General features: G+C 43.3%; 2 protein-coding genes across 2 annotated transcripts in view; one reads left to right on the forward strand and one right to left on the reverse strand.

Annotated features, from left to right (window-relative positions):
* The first annotated feature begins 498 nt into the window (after window positions 1-498).
* On the forward strand, window positions 499-19,377 carry LOC141020457 (NACHT, LRR and PYD domains-containing protein 3-like). Its single transcript, XM_073495545.1, has 14 exons — window positions 499-526; window positions 4,574-4,717; window positions 6,537-6,668; window positions 7,695-7,780; window positions 8,535-8,542; window positions 8,905-9,051; window positions 12,375-12,453; window positions 12,608-12,836; window positions 13,008-14,784; window positions 14,881-15,054; window positions 16,171-16,344; window positions 16,976-17,149; window positions 18,523-18,569; window positions 18,709-19,377. Exons 2-14 carry the CDS (start codon window positions 4,600-4,602, stop codon window positions 19,251-19,253), a joined length of 3,690 nt encoding a protein of 1,229 aa, XP_073351646.1. The 5' UTR covers window positions 499-526; window positions 4,574-4,599; the 3' UTR covers window positions 19,254-19,377.
* A 915-nt stretch (window positions 19,378-20,292) lies between these two features.
* The window catches only part of LOC141020443 (uncharacterized), an 8,443-nt gene continuing 5,400 nt past the window's right edge, over window positions 20,293-23,335 (reverse strand). Inside the window, exon 2 of the mRNA XM_073495517.1 lies at window positions 20,293-23,335. This exon is cut by the window's right edge and continues 524 nt beyond it. Coding sequence (XP_073351618.1) covers window positions 22,349-23,335 — 987 coding nt within the window. The 3' untranslated portion in view covers window positions 20,293-22,348.

The following is a 23,335-nucleotide window of genomic DNA, read 5'->3' on the forward strand; positions in this document are numbered from 1 at the left end:
CATAAATCAGCCCACTGCCAATATTAGGACTCTCTGGGAGGAAGATCTTGGCAAACCTCTCTTTAATGATCTGATCTGATTTATTGTGTACATTTACTGAATTTGTGATTTGTATATGTGAATAAACCGATTTTTTTTAAAAACAAGCAAACAAAGAAAAAACTGAAGGATTTTATAACACAAGTTTTTACTTGAATGTTTCTTCATGACAACTTGTGAGTTGTGTGTGAGTTGTTGTGTAGTGACCTCATAGAAACTAACAGTCAGTTAAAGTGATGTTTGTCTCTAAAAGTCACTAAATCTGCTTTGTTGAACCAAAGTAACTACAACTGAACATGTATTTGACCTTTACACTCTCATTAAACACACAAGTCATCAGATTTCACTGACACTTCACAGATATGATTCATATGATGTGATTAATGTGTAACTCTAACAGCCTCTTTGGGCGGCGCCGGTCCAAAGTCTCATCCACTGTGAACGTTGTGGTGCAGACAGTTGTGTCCGTGTGAACCTCCAGCTGAAGGTAATGTAACACATTTAAAATGTTTGACTCGTTAACACAAGCTATCGTTAGCTTAGCGACACTAGAAACAGAGACAAGCTGTCGTTAGCTTAGCGACACTAGAAACAGCAACAAGCTGTCGTTAGCTTAGCGACACTAGAAACAGCAACAAGCTGTCGTTAGCTTAGCGACACTAGAAACAGCAACAAGCTGTCATTAGCTTAGCGATACTAGGAACAGAGACATGCTGTCGTTAGCTTAGCGACACTAGAAACAGCAACGAGCTGTCGTTAGCTTAGCGACACTAGAAACAGCAACAATCTGTCGCTCCATTGTTCATTTCTACAAACTCTCAGCTGTGAGTTCAAACAGCCGCCATTACAAACATCATCCTCCATGTTGAGAGGAGAACGGTGCAGGAAGAGCAGAGGTGGAGTTAGTTGGTCGTCAGTAGTTGGTGTGGAGACAGCAGGAAGCAGCATTCAGAGGACGGTGAGCAGATGAAAGCTTTTATTTTGTAATGAAAGAATAAAAATGTAAGTGTGTCACTAAATGAGCTGTCAGAGCTGTGAACACTCCTCCAACAGGAAGTGTCGCCTCTTTCTGTCACTGTCCACTGAATGTGATCAATAATCAAATCAGACACATTTACTTTACATCAGTCTGTTCCACATCAACTGACAACTTTTATTTTGAAGGATTTGTTCCACAGGTGCAAAGTAACTAAGTACATTTACTCTAGTACTGTAGTTGAAGTACTTGAAGTATTTCTGCTCCGTTGTACTTTTCCTGCGCTACATCTCAGAGGAGATATTTGACTTTTTACTCGATTTAGTTACTTTTGAGATGAAAAGTGAAATAAATGAAATGTGAGTGTTGAACATTAAAGGAGCTCAGAGTGAAGAAACACTTCAGCTGACTGCAGATCAGTGATACAGTGACACAGTCATATAACAGACAGAGAGGAGACGCTCACATCAACATGTTGCTGCCTCATCAGTTTGTCTCAAGTTAAAGTTTAACAGCCGCGCTGAACTTCAGCTCCTTATCAAGACTCAACGTTCAGCTTTATTGTCTTTATAACACAGACACAGTTTAAATGTAACTGTTGTTTTAGCTGCAGATCAGTGAAACAGAGACACACAGCCGATAACAAGTTTTCACCCTCTTAGATGTTTCACACTTTTATTGCTTTTATAAATGGAGTCATGTTCAAAAGACAAAACAAAACCTCTTCACTGTCAAAGTGAAAACAGATTTCTACACAGTGATGTCAATGAATTAAACATATATAATGTAAAATAAGTGATTGTATAAGAATTGAGCCCCTTCAAGTCTTTGGCTCGATCACAGCACTGAGTCTGTGTGGAGTCTCAATCAGGCTTCAACATCTGGACGCTGCAATTTTACTCATTCTTCTTTGTAAAACTGCTCCAGCTCTGTCAGGTTGAGGGGATCAGGTGTGAACAGTACTTTTCAAGTCCAGCCACATGTTCTCTATTGGACTGAGGTCTGGGCTTTGACTGGGCCACTCCAGAACATTCACCTTGTTGTCTTTAAACCATTTCTGTGTAGCTTTCTCTGTTTGCTTCGGGTCATTGTCTTTCTGGAAAATAAATCTTCTCCCAAGTCGTAGTTCTCTTGCAGACTGGATCAGGTTGTCCTCCAGGATCAGGGTTAATCAGTTGAACCCTCTACCTTTACAAGCCTTCAGGACCTGCTGCTGAGAAGCATCCCCACAGCCTGATGCTGCCACCGCCCTGCTTCACGGTGGAGATGGTGTGTTTGTGGTGATGTGCAGTGTTTGGTGATCCTTCTTCCAGTGGACCTTGGAGTCTCCCACATGTCTGTGGATGAACTCTAGTGGAGATTTAATGAGCTTTCTTCAACAGTGGCTTTCTCTTTGTGACTCTCCCATAAAGCTTTGACTGGTGAAGAACCCAGCAACAGTTGTTGTATGCAGAGTCTCTCACATCTCAGCTGCTGAAGCTTTAACTCCTTCAGAGGAGTCACAGGTGTCTTGTCGGCTCCCTCACTGGTCTCCTTCTCCCACCATCACTCAGTTTGTGAGGACGACCTGCTCCAGGCAGATTTACATGTGTCATAGTCCTTCCATTTCTTAATGATGGAGTTAACTGAACTGGGGGATGTTCAGTGACGTGGAAATGTTTTTGTATCCGTCCCCTGACTCATACTTTTCAGTAACCTTCTCACAGAGGTGCTTGGAGCGTTCTGTTGTCTTCATGGTGTAATTGTAGCCATGAATACTGATTAACAGTGACTGGACCTTCAGACACAGGTGTCTTTATACTACAGTCACTGAGACACATTCACTGCACTCAGGTGATCTCAAGTTCACTAAGTGTGACACTACTAGCACCAACTGGACCTCTGTTGAATCAGGTCAGTCACAAGGGGGTGAATACTTACGCAATCACTTATTTTACATTATATATTTCTAATTTATTGACATAACTTTTTTTCACAATAAGTGTGGACTCATTACAGACAACACAATCACTAAAATGATGACATTTAGCTCAAAAACTCACAACTAACAAAGTTTTTACTTGTTTTGTTTTTTCAAAAGAAACAAGTGAAGAAACAACAGTGTTGTTTTTGAGTCTTTGAGTCGAAAACAACTAAAGTGAGAAGTGAAGTCATGTCAACAAACCAAGTCGACCTGTTTGTTCAGATGAAGGTTTGTTAACTTGTCGTCAGTTTGTCAGTGAAAACCAGTTTTCAGTCTCGGCTCTGATGCAGCATGTAATCTGTAATGTAACTAATGTTATCAAACAGATGTAGTTGAGTAAAAAGTAAAATATTTGCCTCCAAAATGTGAAAGAATAAAGTTGCAGTGCAGAACAGACCGATCAGGAGCTGCAGTGTCCGGCTTAGCAGGATAGACTGACGAGAGAGAAGCTGCAGGCTGGAACATGAACTAATGTTTACTGCTCAGTGTCATGGTGCTTTTTCCTCTTCTGGTGACCAGAAGGATCCTGATGAGATGAGAGGACGAAGCACAACCTGCCATCAAAGCTTTAAACAATTACACCTGCATTCACACGAGGGGAAGACGTGTTGCATCATTTCTGGGGCCCAACGCAACTTAAATAGTCAGAATGCAGCGTCGTTATAGGATCATTGTGGGAGTGTAGCCGGTGAAATAAGAGTAGAAGTGGAGTTAGTTGGTCAGTATCTGAGCACAGAGTGGTTGTCAGTGTGTAGCTCCACTTACTGATGACTGAAGGCAGCTTTTCCTGCCTGAATCAGCCTGTGGAGGAGGCCGAGACGAGCCGCCGCTCTCCCGCTGTCTGACGCACTAAACGCGGCTGGAGAGCAGCTGTTCGCCTGGATGCGGGAGCTGGAGGTGCTGAGGGGGCTGCAGCACCCCCTAAAACGAGGCTGTAACATGGGCCGAACTTACGAGAAGGCCCGAATCATTCAGAATTTGTCATCGACAGCGTTTCACACAGTTTATAAAGGTCCTCTTAACTCAACAACTCACAAAATGGAGCGATTTTTCAAGGGAGTCTGGGGACTTCCTGTCCCTCCTCCTCTCCCTGCTGCTGCTGACTGCAGCTGATGTGACTTATAATATGTTGGTGTTCAGGTTCTTGTTCATAATGATCAGATACATGTTATCCTGGAGATTCAGATGAGTCCAAACACATTGGTGTGGCCCACCATTTACTATGACGTCATCATACAGACTGAGCCCTCAGCAGCAGCTGCATGAAGTGGAAACACGTGACTGAAGTACCTCAGGATTGTAGTTACGTGTAGTACTCGAGTAAATGTACTTTCCTCCACTGTTACTGGTGTTTCTAGAACAGTGAGTCCAGTCGTGTCTCGCTGGTTAAACTGGTGTTCAGAGCAGACGACTCACTTCCAGTCTGATGGCTCCATGACACCATCTAGTGGACTGACAGTAGAAGTGCAGCGTTCATGTGACGCTGATATGAAGCAGCCAATCAGTGGAGGAGCAGCTGATGTTCTGACAGGAGACTTGATGGAAAGGCTGATTTCAGTTGATGTGCAGATGAATGATTTGTGTTTCCTCTCCAGATGAAAGTGTGTGTGAGCTGAGCAGCATGAATCAGTGTGAGGACAGAGAGGAGGGAGGCCCTCCCTCTAAAACCACTGGACCTGGACCTGGACCTGGACCTGGAGCTGGACCTGAACCTGAGCCCAGCTGTGTGTCCTTCAGGAGTGACCGGTCAATGGATGAGATCATTAATTTTAAACAACAGCGTTCATCAGACAGACAGTGAGTTGTCCTCATGTTGCTCTCTGTTGATGTTTGTCCTCATTAAATCCAGTCTGACCAGTTGTCCTGATGGTCTTCATGTCCTCAGAGTGATGATGGAGGACAAACTTCAGTCCTTGTTCTGTGTAAAAATACTTTATAAAGTTCAGCTGAGGATAATATGAAGCTTCAGAAGTCTGAGCTACACAGAACAAGTGGAGATCCTCCAAAGACTTGTTAGTCTGATGTACCGACAGTGAAGTTTGTTGTCTGTCAGAATGAATTCAGGATCCACAGACTGAAATCATTCAGCTTCATGTTTACTGAACTCTGGTGTGTTGATCCTTTTCTTGTTGATCGCTGCTAGTTTCTCCAGCAGCTTCTGTGTCTGAAGAATAAAAAGTCAATTAACATCTCTGGTGGTCTTTTTCTCTGTCCAACAGGAGACCAGCCTCTACTGGACCTGGACCTGGACCTGAGCCCAGCTGTATGTCCCTCAGGAGTGACCGGTCAATAGGTCGTTTCATTGATTTTAAAGGACAACAACCTCCTGCTGTAAAGAGGTGAGCTGTTAATAACATTAATATGTGACTGATTCGTGCTTTAACTGTGGAGAAAGATGTTTTTTGAAACCTGATGTTTATTTTCAGCTTCGTTCTTCTTCACTTAAATTCATATTGTCACTTTAGAAAGCGGCCCAACAGAACCAGTCTTCAACTCTTCATTTCACTTCATTGAATTAGTTTGGTCCAATATTCTCTGAGGTTTATTCCTCATGTTTTCCACTATTTTATGGACACAAGCTTCTGTGTCTGAAGACTAGAAAGTCAATTAACATGTCTGGTGGTCGTCTTCTCTGTCCAACAGGAGACCAGCCTCTACTGGACCTGGACCTGGACCTGGACCTGGTCCTGGACCTGGACCTGGACCTGGACCTGAGCCCAGTTGTGTGTCCTTCAAGAGTGACTGGTCAATAGGTCACCTCATTAATTTTTTTGAACGACCACAACCTCCTGCTGTAAAGAGGTGAGCTGTTAATAACATGAAAATATGACTGATTCATGTTTTATGTTGTTTATTCAGAGAAATTTGTTTAAACTTGTGTTTTTCAGCATCGTTCTTCTTTACGTACATTTATATTGTCACATGTGAAGCTGCCCAGTAGAACCAGTCGTCATCTCTTGAGACTAGAAAGTCAATTAACATCTCTGGTGGTCTTTTTCTCGGTCCAACAGGAGACCAGCCTCTACTGGACCTGGACCTGGACCTGAACCTGGACCTGAGCCCAGCTGTGTGTCCTTCAGGAGTGACCGGTCAATGGATGAGATCATTAATTTTAAACAACAGCGTTCATCAGACAGACAGTGAGTTGTCCTCATGTTGCTCTCTGTTGATGTTTGTCCTCATTAAATCCAGTCTGACCAGTTGTCCTGATGGTCTTCATGTCCTCAGAGTGATGATGGAGGACAAACTTCAGTCCTTGTTCTGTGTAAAAATACTTTATAAAGTTCAGCTGAGGATAATATGAAGCTTCAGAAGTCTGAGCTCCACAGAACAAGTGGAGATCCTCCAAAGACTTGTTAGTCTGATGTATCGACAGTAAAGTTTGTTGTCAGAATGAATTCAGGATCCACAGACTGAAATCATTCAGCTTCATGTTTACTGAACTCTGGTGTGTTGATCCTTTTCTTGTTGATCGCTGCTAGTTTCTCCAGCAGCTTCTGTGTCTGAAGAATAAAAAGTCAATTAACATCTCTGGTGGTCTTTTTCTCTGTCCAACAGGAGACCAGCCTCTACTGGACCTGGACCTGGACCTGGAGCTGGGCCTGGGCCTGGACCTGAACATGGACTTGAACATGGACCTGAACGTGGACCCCGACCTGAGCCCAGCTGTGTGTCCTTCAGGAGTGACCGGTCAATGGATGAGATCATTAATTTTAAACAACAGCGTTCATCAGACAGACAGTAAGTTGTCCTCATGTTGCTCTCTGCTGATGTTTGTCCTCATTAAATCCAGTCTGACCAGTTGTCCTGATGGTCTTCATGTCCTCAGAGTGATGATGGAGGACAAACTTCACAGTCCTTGTTCTGTGTAAAAATACTTTATAAAGTGCAGTTGAGGATAATATGAAGCTTCAGAAGTCTGAGCTACACAGAACAAGTGGAGATCCTCCAAAGACTTGTTAGTCTGATGTACCGACAGTGAAGTTTGTTGTCTGTCAGAATGAATTCAGGATCCACAGACTGAAATCATTCAGCTTCATGTTTACTGAACTCTGGTGTTTTGATCCTTTTCTTGTTGATCGCTGCTTGTTTCTCCAGCAGCTTCTGTGTCTGAAGAATAAAAAGTCAATTAACATCTCTGGTGGTCTTCTTCTCTGTCCAACAGGAGACCAGCCTCTACTGGACCTGGACCTGAACATGGACCTGGACCTGAGCCCAGCTGTGTGTCCTTCAGGAGTGACCGGTCAATGGATGAGATCATTAATTTTAAACAACAACATTCATCAGACAGACAGTGAGTTGTCCTCATGTTGCTCTCTGTTGATGTTTGTCCTCATTAAATCCAGTCTGACCAGTTGTCCTGATGGTCTTCATGTCCTCAGAGTGATGATGGAGGACAAACTTCAGTCCTTGTTCTGTGTAAAAATACTTTATAAAGTTCAGCTGAGGATAATATGAAGCTTCAGAAGTCTGAGCTACACAGAACAAGTGGAGATCCTCCAAAGACTTGTTAGTCTGATGTACCGACAGTGAAGTTTGTTGTCTGTCAGAATGAATTCAGGATCCACAGACTGAAATCATTCAGCTTCATGTTTACTGAACTCTGGTGTGTTGATCCTTTTCTTGTTGATAGCTGCTAGTTTCTCCAGCAGCTTCTGTGTCTGAAGAATAAAAAGTCAATTAACATCTCTGGTGGTCTTTTTCTCTGTCCAACAGGAGACCAGCCTCTACTGGACCTGGACCTGGACCTGGAGCTGGGCCTGGGCCTGGACCTGAACATGGACTTGAACATGGACCTGAACGTGGACCCCGACCTGAGCCCAGCTGTGTGTCCTTCAGGAGTGACCGGTCAATGGATGAGATCATTAATTTTAAACAACAGCGTTCATCAGACAGACAGTGAGTTGTCCTCATGTTGCTCTCTGTTGATGTTTGTCCTCATTAAATCCAGTCTGACCAGTTGTCCTGATGGTCTTCATGTCCTCAGAGTGATGATGGAGGACAAACTTCAGTCCTTGTTCTGTGTAAAAATACTTTATAAAGTTCAGCTGAGGATAATATGAAGCTTCAGAAGTCTGAGCTACACAGAACAAGTGGAGATCCTCCAAAGACTTGTTAGTCTGATGTACCGACAGTAAAGTTTGTTGTCTGTCAGAATGAATTCAGGATCCACAGACTGAAATCATTCAGCTTCATGTTTACTGAACTCTGGTGTGTTGATCCTTTTCTTGTTGATAGCTGCTAGTTTCTCCAGCAGCTTCTGTGTCTGAAGAATAAAAAGTCAATTAACATCTCTGGTGGTCTTTTTCTCTGTCCAACAGGAGACCAGCCTCTACTGGACCTGGACCTGGACCTGGAGCTGGGCCTGGGCCTGGACCTGAACATGGACTTGAACATGGACCTGAACGTGGACCCCGACCTGAGCCCAGCTGTGTGTCCTTCAGGAGTGACCGGTCAATGGATGAGATCATTAATTTTAAACAACAGCGTTCATCAGACAGACAGTGAGTTGTCCTCATGTTGCTCTCTGTTGATGTTTGTCCTCATTAAATCCAGTCTGACCAGTTGTCCTGATGGTCTTCATGTCCTCAGAGTGATGATGGAGGACAAACTTCAGTCCTTGTTCTGTGTAAAAATACTTTATAAAGTGCAGTTGAGGATAATATGAAGCTTCAGAAGTCTGAGCTACACAGAACAAGTGGAGATCCTCCAAAGACTTGTTAGTCTGATGTACCGACAGTAAAGTTTGTTGTCTGTCAGAATGAATTCAGGATCCACAGACTGAAATCATTCAGCTTCATGTTTACTGAACTCTGGTGTTTTGATCCTTTTCTTGTTGATCGCTGCTAGTTTCTCCAGCAGCTTCTGTGTCTGAAGAATAAAAAGTCAATTAACATCTCTGGTGGTCTTCTTCTCTGTCCAACAGGAGACCAGCCTGTACTGGACCTGGACCTGGAGCTGGACCTGGACCTGGACCTGGACCTGGACCTGAGCCCAGCTGTGTGTCCTTCAGGAGTGACCAGTCAAAGGAGATTGTTACTAATTTTAAACAACAGCGTTCATCAGACAGACAGTAAGTTGTCCTCATGTTGCTCTCTGTTGATGTTTGTCCTCATTAAATCCAGTCTGACCAGTTGTCCTGATGGTCTTCATGTCCTCAGAGTGATGATGGAGGTCAGAGCAGGATCAGTATTAAAGGACAGGTTCACAGTTTTTCATGTCTGTCCCTCAACAACTCTGACGACAGTGTTCCTCCTGTGTACAAACAGCAGTGACTCACCTCCTGCTGAGATCTGACCCCTGCTGCTGAGGAGAGGAGAGGCTGTGTGTTATATCTAACGTTACAAGGGCCCGACCCATCCGGGCTTCATGGGGCCGGTACCGGAACCCATATTAAGGAGTAGAAAACTCTGATAACTGATATCATTGATATCAACTGATCAGCCGATTAAACTTTTTAATTATTCAAAAAAATATATAAAAACAAATAACTTCCTTTTTGACCTGTTAAATATAGTTCAACACTTGAGACAAAGATATGAACTGAAGGCAGAACATTTTACTGTTTTACAATATTTATTAAATATGCAAAGGTCAACTTCTGCCCAATAATGATTATTATCAGATCGGCTATAATCACCTGATTAATCTGTCGGACCTCCAATTTTTACTTCATATAGTGTTTTTTTGTGAAACATGCAGTTAAAACACTTCAAATAGTTTTATTATGAAGCTTCATTTCAAAATATCAAGACACAAAACTGTTATTACAGTGCTTCTTTTTTATGTAAACAACATATCAAAAAGGACATGAACAACAAATACAAATATAAATAAATAAAAGTAAAAACAGAGACCCACATCCCGACTTACAACAACCCACCCGGGACTGCAAGATGTTGCAGGTTTTTCTTTTAGTTTGTCCTGAATGAAGAACCGGATCATCTCAAGGTGGAGTGTGTCCATCAGCTCTGTGAGCCACAACTTCAGTGTAAAAACAATTTGTAGTTGTTATTCTCACTTTGATTCAGCTAATCTGAGCTCAGTCTCAGTCTTTGACAGTTTGTGTTAGCAGCCGACTCCTCCTGTCATTTTTTAAAGTGTCCTCAACTGTTAAATCAGCCGCTGTAGTTGATGTGAAGTTCACAGACTTTCCATTCAAACACCAGTTTGCAGCGAGCGTCCATGTTTTTCTGAGCAGATCCACTGGGACACTTTTAGATTGGATGTCGGGAATACCTTGCAAAGGAACGCACCATGAAGCCAGTGTTTCCCCCTCACTGTTCGTCGGTGCGTCTGTTTTGCTCCTGTGTTTCCTGTGTGTCTCACCTGTTCTCCGGTGCTGTGTTCTCCTTCTGTCTCCCTGGTTTGTTTATTTTAGGACTTATGGATTTCTGTTTTGTTTTGACTGCTTTGCCTTTTGGATTTTTCTCTGCCTGCCTTTTTTTGCTTGCCTTTTTGATTTTTGGGATTTTACTTCAAGTATTAAAGAAAAAAATATTAATATGACAGGAAACAGGATGAGAGAGGGGGAAGACATGCAGCAAAAGGCCACAGGTCAGACTCAAACTCCTGAACCACTTCAGCTTGGCATAGAAAGGAGAGAGGGATTTTCCACAATAGCTTTCAGCTTTCCTCTCATTCTCTTCTCTGTCACGGCCTCCAGACTGTCCAGGTCCATCCCCACCACAGAGCTGGCCTTCCTGACCAGCATATTCAGTCTGATCGTACCACAGCTGCTGATGCCACCTCCCCAGCTCACCACAACAAAGATGACACTGGACGACAGACTGGTTGAACATCCATAGCAGCCTAGTGCTACACTGAAGGACCTGAGTGTCCTCAGAAAGAACAGGCTGCTCTTTCCTTTCCTGTCGAAGGCTTCAGTGTTGTCCGACCAGTCCAGCTTGTTATTCAGTTGCACCCTTATGAACTCTTGTAGGTGTCAACCATCTCCACCTCCTCCCCATTTATTGTAACAGGGATGTGGGGGCTCCTTCAACATCAGAAGTCCACCAGCAGCTCCTTGGTTTTCCAAATGTTGAGGTGTATGTGGTTCCTCTCACACCATCCTACAAAGTCCTTGACTCGGTCTCTGTACTCCTTCTTATCACCTGTGATGCAGCCAACAATGGAGGAGTCATCCGAGAACTTCTGCAGGTGGTATTTTCCTGAGTTGAAGCAAAAGTCAGAGGTGTAGAGGCTGAACAGAAACGCTGACAGTACAGTTCCCTGGGGTGTGCCGATGTTGCTCGTCACCATGTCAGACAATTAGCCGTGAAGCCTGATATCCTGCAACCTGTCTGTAATCCGTGCCACGAGGTCCTGATCCATCTGCATCATCCAGAGCTTCAAGGCCTGCCGGTGTGGCTGGAGGGTGTTGAAGGCACTGGAGAAGTCAAAGAACATGATCCTCACTCCTTAACTTTGGCATACATTAGGTCCAAGGTCTTATCACCTCTGGTGTTGCAGGTCACACCAGTGGTTCTGTGTCATCCACCCCTGCTGATGCCCAGGCAGACCTCCAGTGGTCTCTGTTGCACTCTCCAGCCCATCCTCCCGAGGGCTTCTGTCTGGTCACCTCCTGACCTGCTTTGCCTTTTGCCTCAGCTTCCTTGTTGCCCCCTGGGCCTGCTTTGCTCTCCAGACATGGTTTGCCCTTCGGCTCTGGTTGCTGGTCGCTCAATGCCCACCCTCTGTGCCTTTCACCCAAAAATCCCCAATTGGCAGTTTTTGTCTTTTCTAGTTTCTCCTCACAGGGTGTTGGGGTATCTATTTGTTTTATCAAGTGAATGCAATATGCTTCCGTAGGTTCCAGTGTGGCCATTGTGTAAATAATCACCCAAAAGCAACACAGGAAAAAGTCAATGAATAACTTTCGGGTCACACAAATCAGACAGAATAAATATCAAAATCAAGTTTGGCCTTAGGCCCATTCTTTCTTCTTTTCATCTCCTGTTTTTGATCTGAGCATAAAATAAATATAAGTATTTGCTTTTTTGGTATCAGATTCATAAACAAACAACTAAATAATGAATCATTTTTTCATTCTCCAATGTTGGAATCTCAACTGAATACAAGTTTATTGAGACTCTTCACCAATTTGCACTGGACAGTTAGCATCCAACTAGCTTGTGTTAGCTGTGTGTTCCTGTCCACAGTATTTTAGGGGTCAAGAGCTGGAGGGACTAAACCAGACAAGCTGCTGAAGCAACCCAGTAAACTGACTGACTGTTGATTCACAGTGGGATCAGCAGTACCACCAACACTTTGATGTCAGGGGAAACCATCTGATTCAATGATGTCATCAACACTTTAACTCAAAGGACCTTCAGCTTGTGTTTGTCTCTGAGTGGACAGACATAATGTGGCTGATTCTTCATGATTTCTCCACAGAGTCGACCAGGAGAGCTCAGAGGTTCCCAGAGGTCCGTCTGCCCAGCAGCATCAAACACACCTGGACTCCATATTTATGGTCTGTACATGAACAACAACTACTTTTACATCCAGTCTGTTCACAATAATCTCCATGCTGCACTTTACAGACCAGTGGTGAATCTGTCCAACATGGATCTGATGTTTGGCTCCATGATGTTAAATGTTCTCATTCACATAATATTCTGTTCCAGCTGCTGGAGGAGAACATTGTGACTTTTGTGAAGAACGAGCTGAAGAAGATCCAGAAGGTTCTGAGTTCAGATCGCTCAGAATACTTAGAAAGTCAGAGGGAGGATGAGGAGGTGTTGGATGGTGAGGATGAAGAGCAGAGGAGGAGCAGCAGAGAGGCATTTGTGAAGATCACACTTCACTTCCTGAGGAGAATGAAGCAGGAGGAGCTGGCTGACTGTCTGCAGAGCAGTAAGAGGATTTCTCTAAAGATTTAACATGATGGATCAATGAGACATTAACTGAAGTCTGATGATGATGATGATGGAAAATCTGTTTATATATGCAATCTTTAGGAGAAGGAAATTGTCTTATTTTCTTTATAAGTAACTTGATGATCTTTTTTGTTGTGTGTTTATTCAGGAAGTCATTCTGGAGTTTGTCAGCGTAAACTTAAATCTAACCTTCAGAAGAAGTTCCAGTGTGTGTTTGAGGGGATCGCTAAAGCAGGAAACCCAACCCTTCTGAATCAGATCTACACAGAGCTCTACATCACAGAGGGAGGGACTGCAGAGGTCAATGATGAACATGAGGTCAGACAGATTGAAGCAGCATCCAGGAAACCAGGCAGACCAGAAACAACAGTCAGACAAGAAGACATCTTTAAACCCTCACCTGGAAGAGACGAACCAATCAGAACAGTGATGACAAAGGGAGTGGCTGGCATCGGGAAAACAGTCTTAACACAGAAGTTCACTCTGGACTGGGCTGAAGACAAAGCCAACCAGGACATACAGTTCACATTTCCATTCACTTTCAGAGAGCTGAATGTGCTGAAAGAGAAAAAGTTCAGCTTGGTGGAGCTTGTTCATTACTTCTTCACTGAAACCAAAGAAATCTTCAGCTTTGAAGAGTTCCAGGTTGTGTTCATCTTCGACGGTCTGGATGAGTGTCGACTTCCTCTGGACTTCCATAACACTAAAATCCTGACTGATGCCACAAAATCCACCTCAGTGGATGTGCTGCTGACAAACCTCATCAGGGGAAACCTGCTTCCATCTGCTCACCTCTGGATAACCACACGACCTGCAGCAGCCAATCAGATCCCTCCTGGGTGTGTTGACATGGTGACAGAGGTCAGAGGGTTCACTGACCCACAGAAGGAGGAGTACTTCAAGAAGAGATTCAGAGATGAGGAGCAGGCCAGCAGATTCATCTCCCACATCAAGACATCACGAAGCCTCCACATCATGTGCCACATCCCAGTCTTCTGCTGGATCACTGCTACAGTTCTGGAGGATGTGTTGAAGACCAGAGAGGCAGGAGAGCTGCCCAAGACCCTGACTGAGATGTACATCCACTTCCTGGTGGTTCAGGCCAAACGGAAGAAGGTCAAGTATGATGGAGGAGCTGAGACAGATCCACACTGGACTCCAGAGAGCAGGAAGACGATTGAGTCTCTGGGAAAACTGGCTTTTGAGCAGCTGCAGAAAGGAAACCTTGTCTTCTATGAATCAGACCTGACAGAGTGTGGCATCGATATCACAGCAGCCTCAGTGTACTCAGGAGTGTTCACACAGATCTTTAGAGAGGAGAGAGGACTGTATCAGGACAAGGTGTTCTGCTTCATCCATCTGAGTGTTCAGGAGTTTCTGGCTGCTCTTCATGTCCATCTGATGTTGATGAACTCTGGTGTCAATCTGCTGGCAGAGGAACAAACAACAGACCATCAATCTGCAGAGACGTGTCTCTACCAGAGTGCTGTGGACAAGGCCTTACAGAGTCCAAATGGACACCTGGACTTGTTCCTCCGCTTCCTCCTGGGTCTTTCACTGCAGACCAATCAGACTCTCCTAAAAGGTCTGCAGACACAGACAGGAAGTAGCTCACAGACCAATCAGGAAACAGTCGGTTACATCAAGAAGAAGTTCGAAGGGACTCTGCCTGCAGAGAGAAGCATCAATCTGTTCCACTGTCTGAATGAACTGAACGACCGTTCTCTCGTGGAGGAGATCCAATGGTACCTGAGATCAGGACGTCTCTCCACAGATGAACTGTCTCCTGCTCAGTGGTCAGCTCTGGTCTTCATCTTACTGTCATCAGAAAAAGATCTGGACGTGTTTGACCTGAAGAAATACTCTGCTTCAGAGGAGGCTCTTCTGAGGCTGCTGCCAGTGGTCAAAGCCTCCAACAAAGCTCTGTAAGTGTGAAGAAGCTTTTTCAGAATGCAGTAAATGTGCTGTTATTGACCCAAATAGAAATAATTTTCTTGTTCTGCTCATTATTCTTTATCCAGACTGAGTGGCTGTAACCTCTCAGAGAGAAGCTGTGAAGCTCTGTCCTCAGTTCTCAGCTCCCAGTCCTCTAGTCTGAGAGAGCTGGACCTGAGTAATAACGACCTGCAGGGTTCAGGAGTGAAGCAGCTGTCTGTTGGACTGGAGAGTCCACACTGCAATCTGGAAAGTTTGAGGTCAGATCATGTTACTGTTTGTTGTGAAATCATTTATATATTTCTATACACTCAGACATCCATACACTTTAAACAGCTTCTCTGATATGAGTTTTTGAATTGCAGATTTTTTTGCTATCAAACTATCAAACGTTTTCTTTCAATGTACCTTTCAATAATTCATCTCCTGCACAGCACGAACAATGAGGAGGGAGAACCTCATTTATGTTTGATATCATATGACTTTGACAACTGGATGTCCATTTATTCTCGATTCAGTCATGATTTATTGCCACGTTGACACGTTGCTTAGAACTGAACAGCAATGGAGCAAGAGATTATATATACCAGTCATTACCAGAGAGGATTTTATTTGGGCTGCCAAATATATTTGCAGACCTTCGTTCATAGTCTTCAATTTAAGATTTCTATCTGCAGTACACCTTTGACCCACATGGGGGAGCTTGTTAGTATCCACTGCTTGATTTGTAAATCAGGAGATCTCGAGCACAGAGACAGTCCTACTCTGATGGGTCCATCCTGTGGACTGCTACAATGGTGGGGAGAAATGGACTTTAGGCCCAATGTTTTATTTACAACCACAAAAAGCAGCAGGCCAAGAAACCCTATGAAGTGACATGTTCCATCTGTCTGTCTATCAATCCATCTCTGCTCCATCTCAGTGAGATGGACAGCGTCACACTTAGACACACATCCTGATTGAGTTCATCATTTCACTGATTCACAGCTAAAATACCCACTTGCTTGTAGGACTTACAGTGATCATGTGCCAAAATATTTAGACACTAAGAAGTATTGATCTCATTTATAATGTATTTGTCACATATATATGTTTTTGGTAGCACAAGCATTAAACACAGTTGTTATTTATTAAACTATATCTTTGAATTGGCTGGTGTATTCAAGACAATATAAGGGGATGTGGAAATGACAGTAAAAATAGTTTGGAAAGTCAATTTTTGCGCAAATCTGCTTTTTTCAAGTTCATTGGGCCTATTGTGAATATGGTTGCATTTTTAAACAGTGGGTCCCTGGAAGAAAAGTTTGGGAAACACTGATACTGTCTCAATAAAATTCAACATTTTAACATATTCTTATTTATTATTTCCTGTGCAGACTGGGTGTCTGTAACCTCTCAGAGAGAAGCTGTGAAGCTCTGTCCTCAGCTCTCAGCTCCCAGTCCTCTAGTCTGAGAGAGCTGGACCTGAGTAACAACAACCTGCAGGATTCAGGAGTGAAGCAGCTGTCAGTTGAACTGAAGAGTTCACATTGTGTCCTTGAAACTCTCAGGTCAGGATTTATTATTTTAATTAATTATTTCATGTAACTTTACAATTGGAGCAGGTCTAGACCATACTCAGCCAGACAGGGTCCGCTATTTGAAATAGAAAACATTTTGTCATTTTTCAATTACATACATACATACATACATACATACATATATATATATATATATATATATATATATATATATATATATATATATATATATATATATTTATGAGAGGAAAAGTCAGAGGATCACCCAAACAAATTACATTTCATCCTGAGAGGAGCATGAATGCATTTTATATAAATGTGGGTCTGTCAGTCTACTCTGCACTTTGGTCCCATTCGATGGCCTGCCATGAGGTTTTTGACTTTCGTGCTCCCCTCAGGATGAACTGTAATTACTTTAGTGATCCTCCATCATCAGGTCATCATTTTAATCTGTACAATATGTTGGTTCATGACCAAATATTTGCAAAACTAATGGCATTTCCATCAGCTTCAGTTATACTCTGTGTTTAGTGCTGATTAGTAAATTAGTGAAAACTAAGGTGATGAATATAATAAACGTTAAACCCTTAAACACAGATGTGCACTGAATCATCAGGACCCTCAGCTGATCTGTGGTGTGTGTTGTTTTGTGTGTCTGCAGGCTGTCAGGCTGTCTGATCACAGAGGAAGGCTGTACTTCTCTGGCCTCAGCTCTGGACTCCAACCCCTCCCATCTGAAAGAGCTGGACCTGAGCTACAATCATCCAGGAGACTCAGGAGTGAAGCTGCTGTCTGCTCGACTGGAGGATCCAGGCTGGAGACTGGACACTCTCAGGTATGAAGAGATCAAGATCAGCGACCAGGAGAGTCTTGGCACAAACACTAAAGTTACACCTCTTTTTTCAGACTAGTTTAGTGCCTGTTCAAAATGTGCCTGTTTGATTTGTTGGCCTCTGGTTTTGCTGCTTGATGAACCGTCATCCAAACTCCTACACATTCCACACTGATTGCAGAGGGTTATCAAAACATTAACAATAAATCTAATTTCCACCACGTCACTGCTGTGTTATGATATTTATAATAACAATAGACCCTCTGTGTCAGATGTCTGATCAGAAAATACTGAACCTCAAATTCAAAAGATTTTGTGACACACATTTTGTGAATTTAATCACTGAATGTCATAGAAACTCTTTCCCTGAACTGGAGAATCAGTGTTTCTGCCAAAGTGCTTGACTTTGAACTTAAAATGGTTCTGACATGGATCTTTATCAACACTGGAGTAACTGCATTCTAGATCATCACTGACAAGTGTATCTGTGCCTCAGTGTGAAACCATTTACAGACTGTAACAACTGCCTGTGGCATCAGTTTAAAGTGAACAGAAGATATAAAACAGTCCAATAACAATGTTAGATGACACGAGGTGGAACATTCCCGTCACATCACCATAACAGCAGCAGTGCATAGGTTAATTTAAGATGGGTCAGTGGTGCCGTCTTGGCTCCTGTCATGAGGAAACTGCTGAGTTTGGGCTGTTTTGGGTAGTTCTCATTATAACAGCCTGCAGGGGCAGGAAAGCTTCAGTGTTTTGCACCGTCAGCAAAATCAAAAGACAAAAGAAAAGAAAACATTCAGCGATCAATCATCTGCTCCATTGATTAACATGATATGTGACCTGTGCAGAGCTGCAGCTCTCTACAGTAGCTGGTGGACCTCTGGTTTAATGCTGTTGTAATGTACTTCAGCCTGGCTCGTAGCTGCTGACTCAGCTTCACTTTCAGCTGTTCTGGAGTCGTGTTCAGGTTCTGCTGGTGGAAATCCAATGTTTCCTGATTTTGCTGCTTCACAATAAAAGCTTTCAAATAACTACATCATGCAGGACCTTTATTGTGAAGGATTTATAGGAAGTGTTAAACGCAGGAAGATGGCGTGACAACGTTGCATGAATGGACTTTTAATTTCTCTTGTGTGGCAGCAAACAACACACATGGTTTCAGTTACTAACTGAGTCTATCCACACACTTTATGGCCGACTACAGTAAAAACAGCGTGCACTTAACTGTGACTGCAGCAACGTGCTCGGTTCAGGGAGAACAGGGAGAAGCAGCCTGATGGACATATTGTGTTTCTGTGTATGAGTCATGTCATGTCCATGTTTGCATGCTGAAAGAGGATGTGCTGCTCTGACCCCCCTCCTCCTTTCAGGGTGGAGCCTGCTGCAATCCGATGGTTGACACCAGGTCTGAGGAAGTGTGAGTGTGTTTTTACTTTGATTCATGAAAACAAAGCAGCTTCATACTGTGACATCACTCAGTCACATCTGTGATGTCATCACCACACTGATGATACATTAATAACTGCAGCTGTGTTGTGTCTTTTTCTCTCCATCAGATTCCTGTGAGCTCACAGTCGACACAAACACAGTCAGCAGAAACATCAAACTGTCTGACAACAACAGGAAGATGACACATGTGAGAGAGGATCAGTCACATCCTGATCATCCAGAGAGGTTTGAGTCCTCCTGGTCTCCTCAGCTGCTGTGTATAACTGGTCTGACTGGTCGCTGTTACTGGGAGGTCGAGTGGAGCGGAGATGTTTCTATATCAGTGAGTTACAGAGAAATCAACAGGAGAGGAGACATTAATGACTGTTTGTTGGGATGGAATGATCAGTCCTGGAGTCTGTGGTGCTCTGATGATGGTCGTTACTCTGTCTGGCACGATAAGAGACAAACAGTCATCTCCTCCTCCTCCTCCTCCGGTAGAGTAGCAGTGTATGTGGACTGTCCTGCTGGCACTCTGTCCTTCTACAGAGTCTCCTCTGACTCACTGATCCACCTCCACACGTTCAACACCACATTCACTGAACCTCTTTCTCCTGGATTTGGGTTCTTCAGGTCCAGTCCTGGTTCCTCAGTGTGTCTGTGTGGTGTTTAGTCTGCAGAGTCTCCTCCTGTCACAGAAACATTGTCAGTGCTGAACAGTTGAGTCTGTACAGGATCACAGTCACATCAATCTTTCAGCTTCTTGTAATAAATTCATCAGTGAACTTTGTACAAAATGATTCAAACTGATTGTAAAGATTGATGGTTTCCTCGTCATCAATGATTCTGTTCTGAGACATCACTTCACTTTGTTCTGCACTTGTTGTGTTTGACAGTCGTCAGCATGAAGCTGGTGACTCACAGAAGGACTTTAACAGACAGCCGCTGTAAAGACTTTAAAACCGGCGTAACGTGCGTCTCCTGGTCTGAGTCAGCAGGATGTTGAACTAGCTGCAGCTGGTTTCTTGTTTTGTTTGGTCGAGCAGAAAGGAGACGGTTTCATTGTTATCAGAGTGTCATCAGTGTCTCTGCTGTTCAGAGAGAAGTGGCCTCACTGTGGAAATTTTTGCTACATGATAAAATGCCTTCAAATTCAAATCAGAGTCAAACATCACTCCTAGATGTGTGTCTTGGTGGCTCAGGTTGAGTCCTGAGTTCAGTCTGGAGGCCAGTTTCTCTCTGAGCCTTCGAACCAGTGATCACTTTGTTGGGACCCACAGATGAAGTCATTCATTGTGGATTTCAAAATGGACTCTGAACTGAACTCAGTGTCCCAGAACTCCCCATTCTTCACACCTAGGTGCAAAATTCAGCTTTGAGCTACTATTGGTCAGGGTGACAGACCCCACTCTGATCAGATAGTCAAAACTCCAGCGCCTTCCTTGTTCTCTCTCTTCTCCTCAAGTCAACACCCTCCACTCCTTCGACTTCTTATCCTCAAGGGCTGATAATCATTATTATTGATAGCCAAATTTAACCCAAAACTCCCTATTACTGTTGCATGAATCACTACATAAATGGTGCCCCGTGTGAGGTTAGCACAACAACTTCTTCTGTTTTGTCCTGGTTGAGCTGTAAAAAGTTCTTCACATCTAAAACACAGTTAACAGTTTTTATTAAAGTTTTTAAAATGAAGTGACAAAGGGAAAAAGTACACTTTCAGTTATTTCTTTATTAATGTGTGTCAGTGTTTTTGTAATGTGATGTTTGTCTTTGGACATTGTTTCAGTTCTTTCTCGTAGTTTCTGTCATGAAGGATTAAAGCCTGTAAGTTCAGCTGACAGCGTCCTGACAGAGGGTATCAAACTGCTCTCTGACCCTCTGAAGATGGCTGTCACTCTGCATGTTGAGGCAGCTTCATGTGGGACAGCTCGCTCTGTTTGTCTTCAACACTTTGGTCCTAATAAACGTTGACCGAGTGAAGGGTTAGAACAGCAGCATCTCGTGTCTTCTTACCTCTGAACTGAGGCTGCTGTGGAGTCTCACACAGTCAGATCACTCTTACGAATTACTTTCACAAATAGGCCCTTTAAGTCATGTCCAAAAAGAAACAGTGTCACATATATAATAGTGAGAAGAAGTTCAGTCCATCATTCAGTGAGATAATGAACATTTCCTGTGGTCAGACTGAGTCACAGAGTTGTTCTGTAACATGGTCCGATCACAGTTCACATGGATGCAGCAGAACCAGAGGAAGCCTGGGTTTATTTCTTCTTCCTGGTTATTAACAGTCCACTAACACCCACAAACTGTTGCTTTATCTCCACTCTTTCACTTCAGTTTCATCAGAAATGAACAACAAATGATAAATTGATATAAATGACTTGTTGTTTCCCAAATGATGAATCAAAATGTTTCTCAGTCACTTCACATGTTCACACTGTAGTTATATAAATCAGAAACACATTGAATGGACTCACTTATTGAGTGACACAAACATTTTCTGAAAACAAATGAAAACACGTCGAAGCCGTGAGATTCTGACCAGTTTAGTGTAAAAACAACATTTGTTTCAAAAATCTCCTCAGAATGAGTTTTGATCCTGAAACCAGACAGAAGAAGGCAGGTCGCTGTTTCACATCAGGAAGAAATAAAGTCTCAATATTATTGATTCATTTGAAGATTTGTGATGAAAATAAAACTGAAAATATATAAATGATGCGACAGGAAACGAGTCATTGTTTACTGATTTCTTCTGGGGCGTTCAGACCGAACGTGACGTGAATCATTTGTGCGTTTAGATTAAAACACTGAAAACAAACAAATGAAACTTCGTGAATTTAAGAGTTGAAAATATTCAACTCAAGTGAGGATTTCTTGTGACGCTGTGTCCTGAAAGTCTGTCAGCACTGACGTTCCCTCTGACTTCACAACGTTCACTCTGACGTCGCGACGTTCACACTGACGCCGCGACGTTCACTCTGAAGCCACGACATGGAGGGAAGTGAGCGAGGAAGTCAGACTACCCGCTAAGTCATGGAAATGTCTCAGCACAACATAGCTCTGATCGATCTGAACTCCATTCAGGGAACAAACATTTAAAAGTAGTTTGCTCGTCAGACCTGACGCAGCATGATTTCTACACTACTCTCTTCACGTTTGGTCTGCACGCAGTGTTACAGACGATTTACAGCAGATCATTAATGTCAATATTTGTTAAAGTTTACAGAGTCAGACAGACAGCAATCATGAGTGAAATAACAACACTGAGCTGTAAGTGGGTGAATCACGAAGCTACAAAATAAAACTGCAGCCACAACTTTGAGTCTGTGATGTGTTAGTGAGCAGTGGAGAGCAACACGGCATTTCACAGATGAGCACAACTGCTGCAGCTGGTTGAAAAGAGATTTCAGTGGTTTAAGAATCGACTTCCACATTGTGACATCAAGTCCAGACCAGCAGAGTTTGTTAGAGTAGAAATAAAATGTCTTATTGGAAGATAATGTAAGAAACTGTTGAACACAGTGATGTATACTGTAGAATCACTCTGTACTCATATCTTAACATAATACTTTAAGACAGTTTTAATCAGTTTTAATTGGATGAACACCACCACATGACGCAGACATCGATTAAGAACACGATCAAATCAAATGATTGTGTGGTTTGACCTGAACCGAACAGTCAAAGGTTTGCAGTGAGCTGAGACTCATCCTCAGTTCTTCAGTCCTGCTGTAAGAAATCGACCCAACGAGCGTCTCTGCAGCTTCATTTATCTCCACCGCTCTCACCAGCACATTTGTGTTTTTTGATATTAACGAGCTGAGTGAATCTTTTACCACAAATGCTGCAACTGAACGGTTTTTCCCCCGTGTGGACAATCAAGTGTCGTCTCAGAGTTCCTCCGTCTCCAAACCCTTTACCACAAACTGAACAGATGAACGGTTTCTCCCCGGTGTGGACAGTCAGGTGTTGTGTCAGTGTCGTCTTCAGAGCAAATGTTTTACCACAGACGCTGCAACTGAACGGTTTCTCCCCCGTGTGGACGTTCAAGTGTCGTTTCAGATTTCCACGATCTGCGAATCTTCTGCCGCAGACCGAGCAGCTGTAGGGTTTCTCTCCAGTATGTTTCCTCATGTGTGTGGACAGATTGCCGTGGTGCTTGAAAGTTGCTTTACAAACTGAGCACGAGTAATTCTTCTCTCCAGTATGAACTCTGGAGTGACGGGTCAAAGCTGAGCCTTGTGCAAACCTGTTCCCACAGACAGAGCAGCTGTAGGGTTTCTCTCCTGTGTGGACTCTCATGTGTTCTTTCAGATGTCCGTTCTCTGCAAACCTCTTACCACAAACTGAACAGCCACAGGGTTTCTCACCAGTGTGAGTCCTCGTGTGTTTGGATAAGCTGCATCTGTCGCTGAAACTCGTTGTACAAACTGAGCATGTGAAGGGTTTTTCTCCTGTGTGAACTCTTAGGTGAGCGGTCAGCCTTGAATATATTACGAATCCTTTGCCGCAGACAGAACAACTGAAGGGTTTCTCCCCTGTGTGGATCTTCATGTGCCTCACAACTCCTCCTCTCCGCTCGAAGGTCTTGTCACAAAACGAGCAGCTGAAGCGTTTCTCTTCAGAGTGACGTCTCATGTGGGTCGTGAAGAATTTCTTCCGACGGTAACTTTTACCACAAATTGAGCAGCTAAATGGTTTCACTTCAGTTTGGGTTCCATCCTGTTTATGATGGTCCCCCTTGTGGTCAGA

This window comes from Pagrus major, chromosome 24, assembly GCF_040436345.1.
Source record: "Pagrus major chromosome 24, Pma_NU_1.0".
NCBI lineage: Eukaryota > Metazoa > Chordata > Actinopteri > Spariformes > Sparidae > Pagrus > Pagrus major.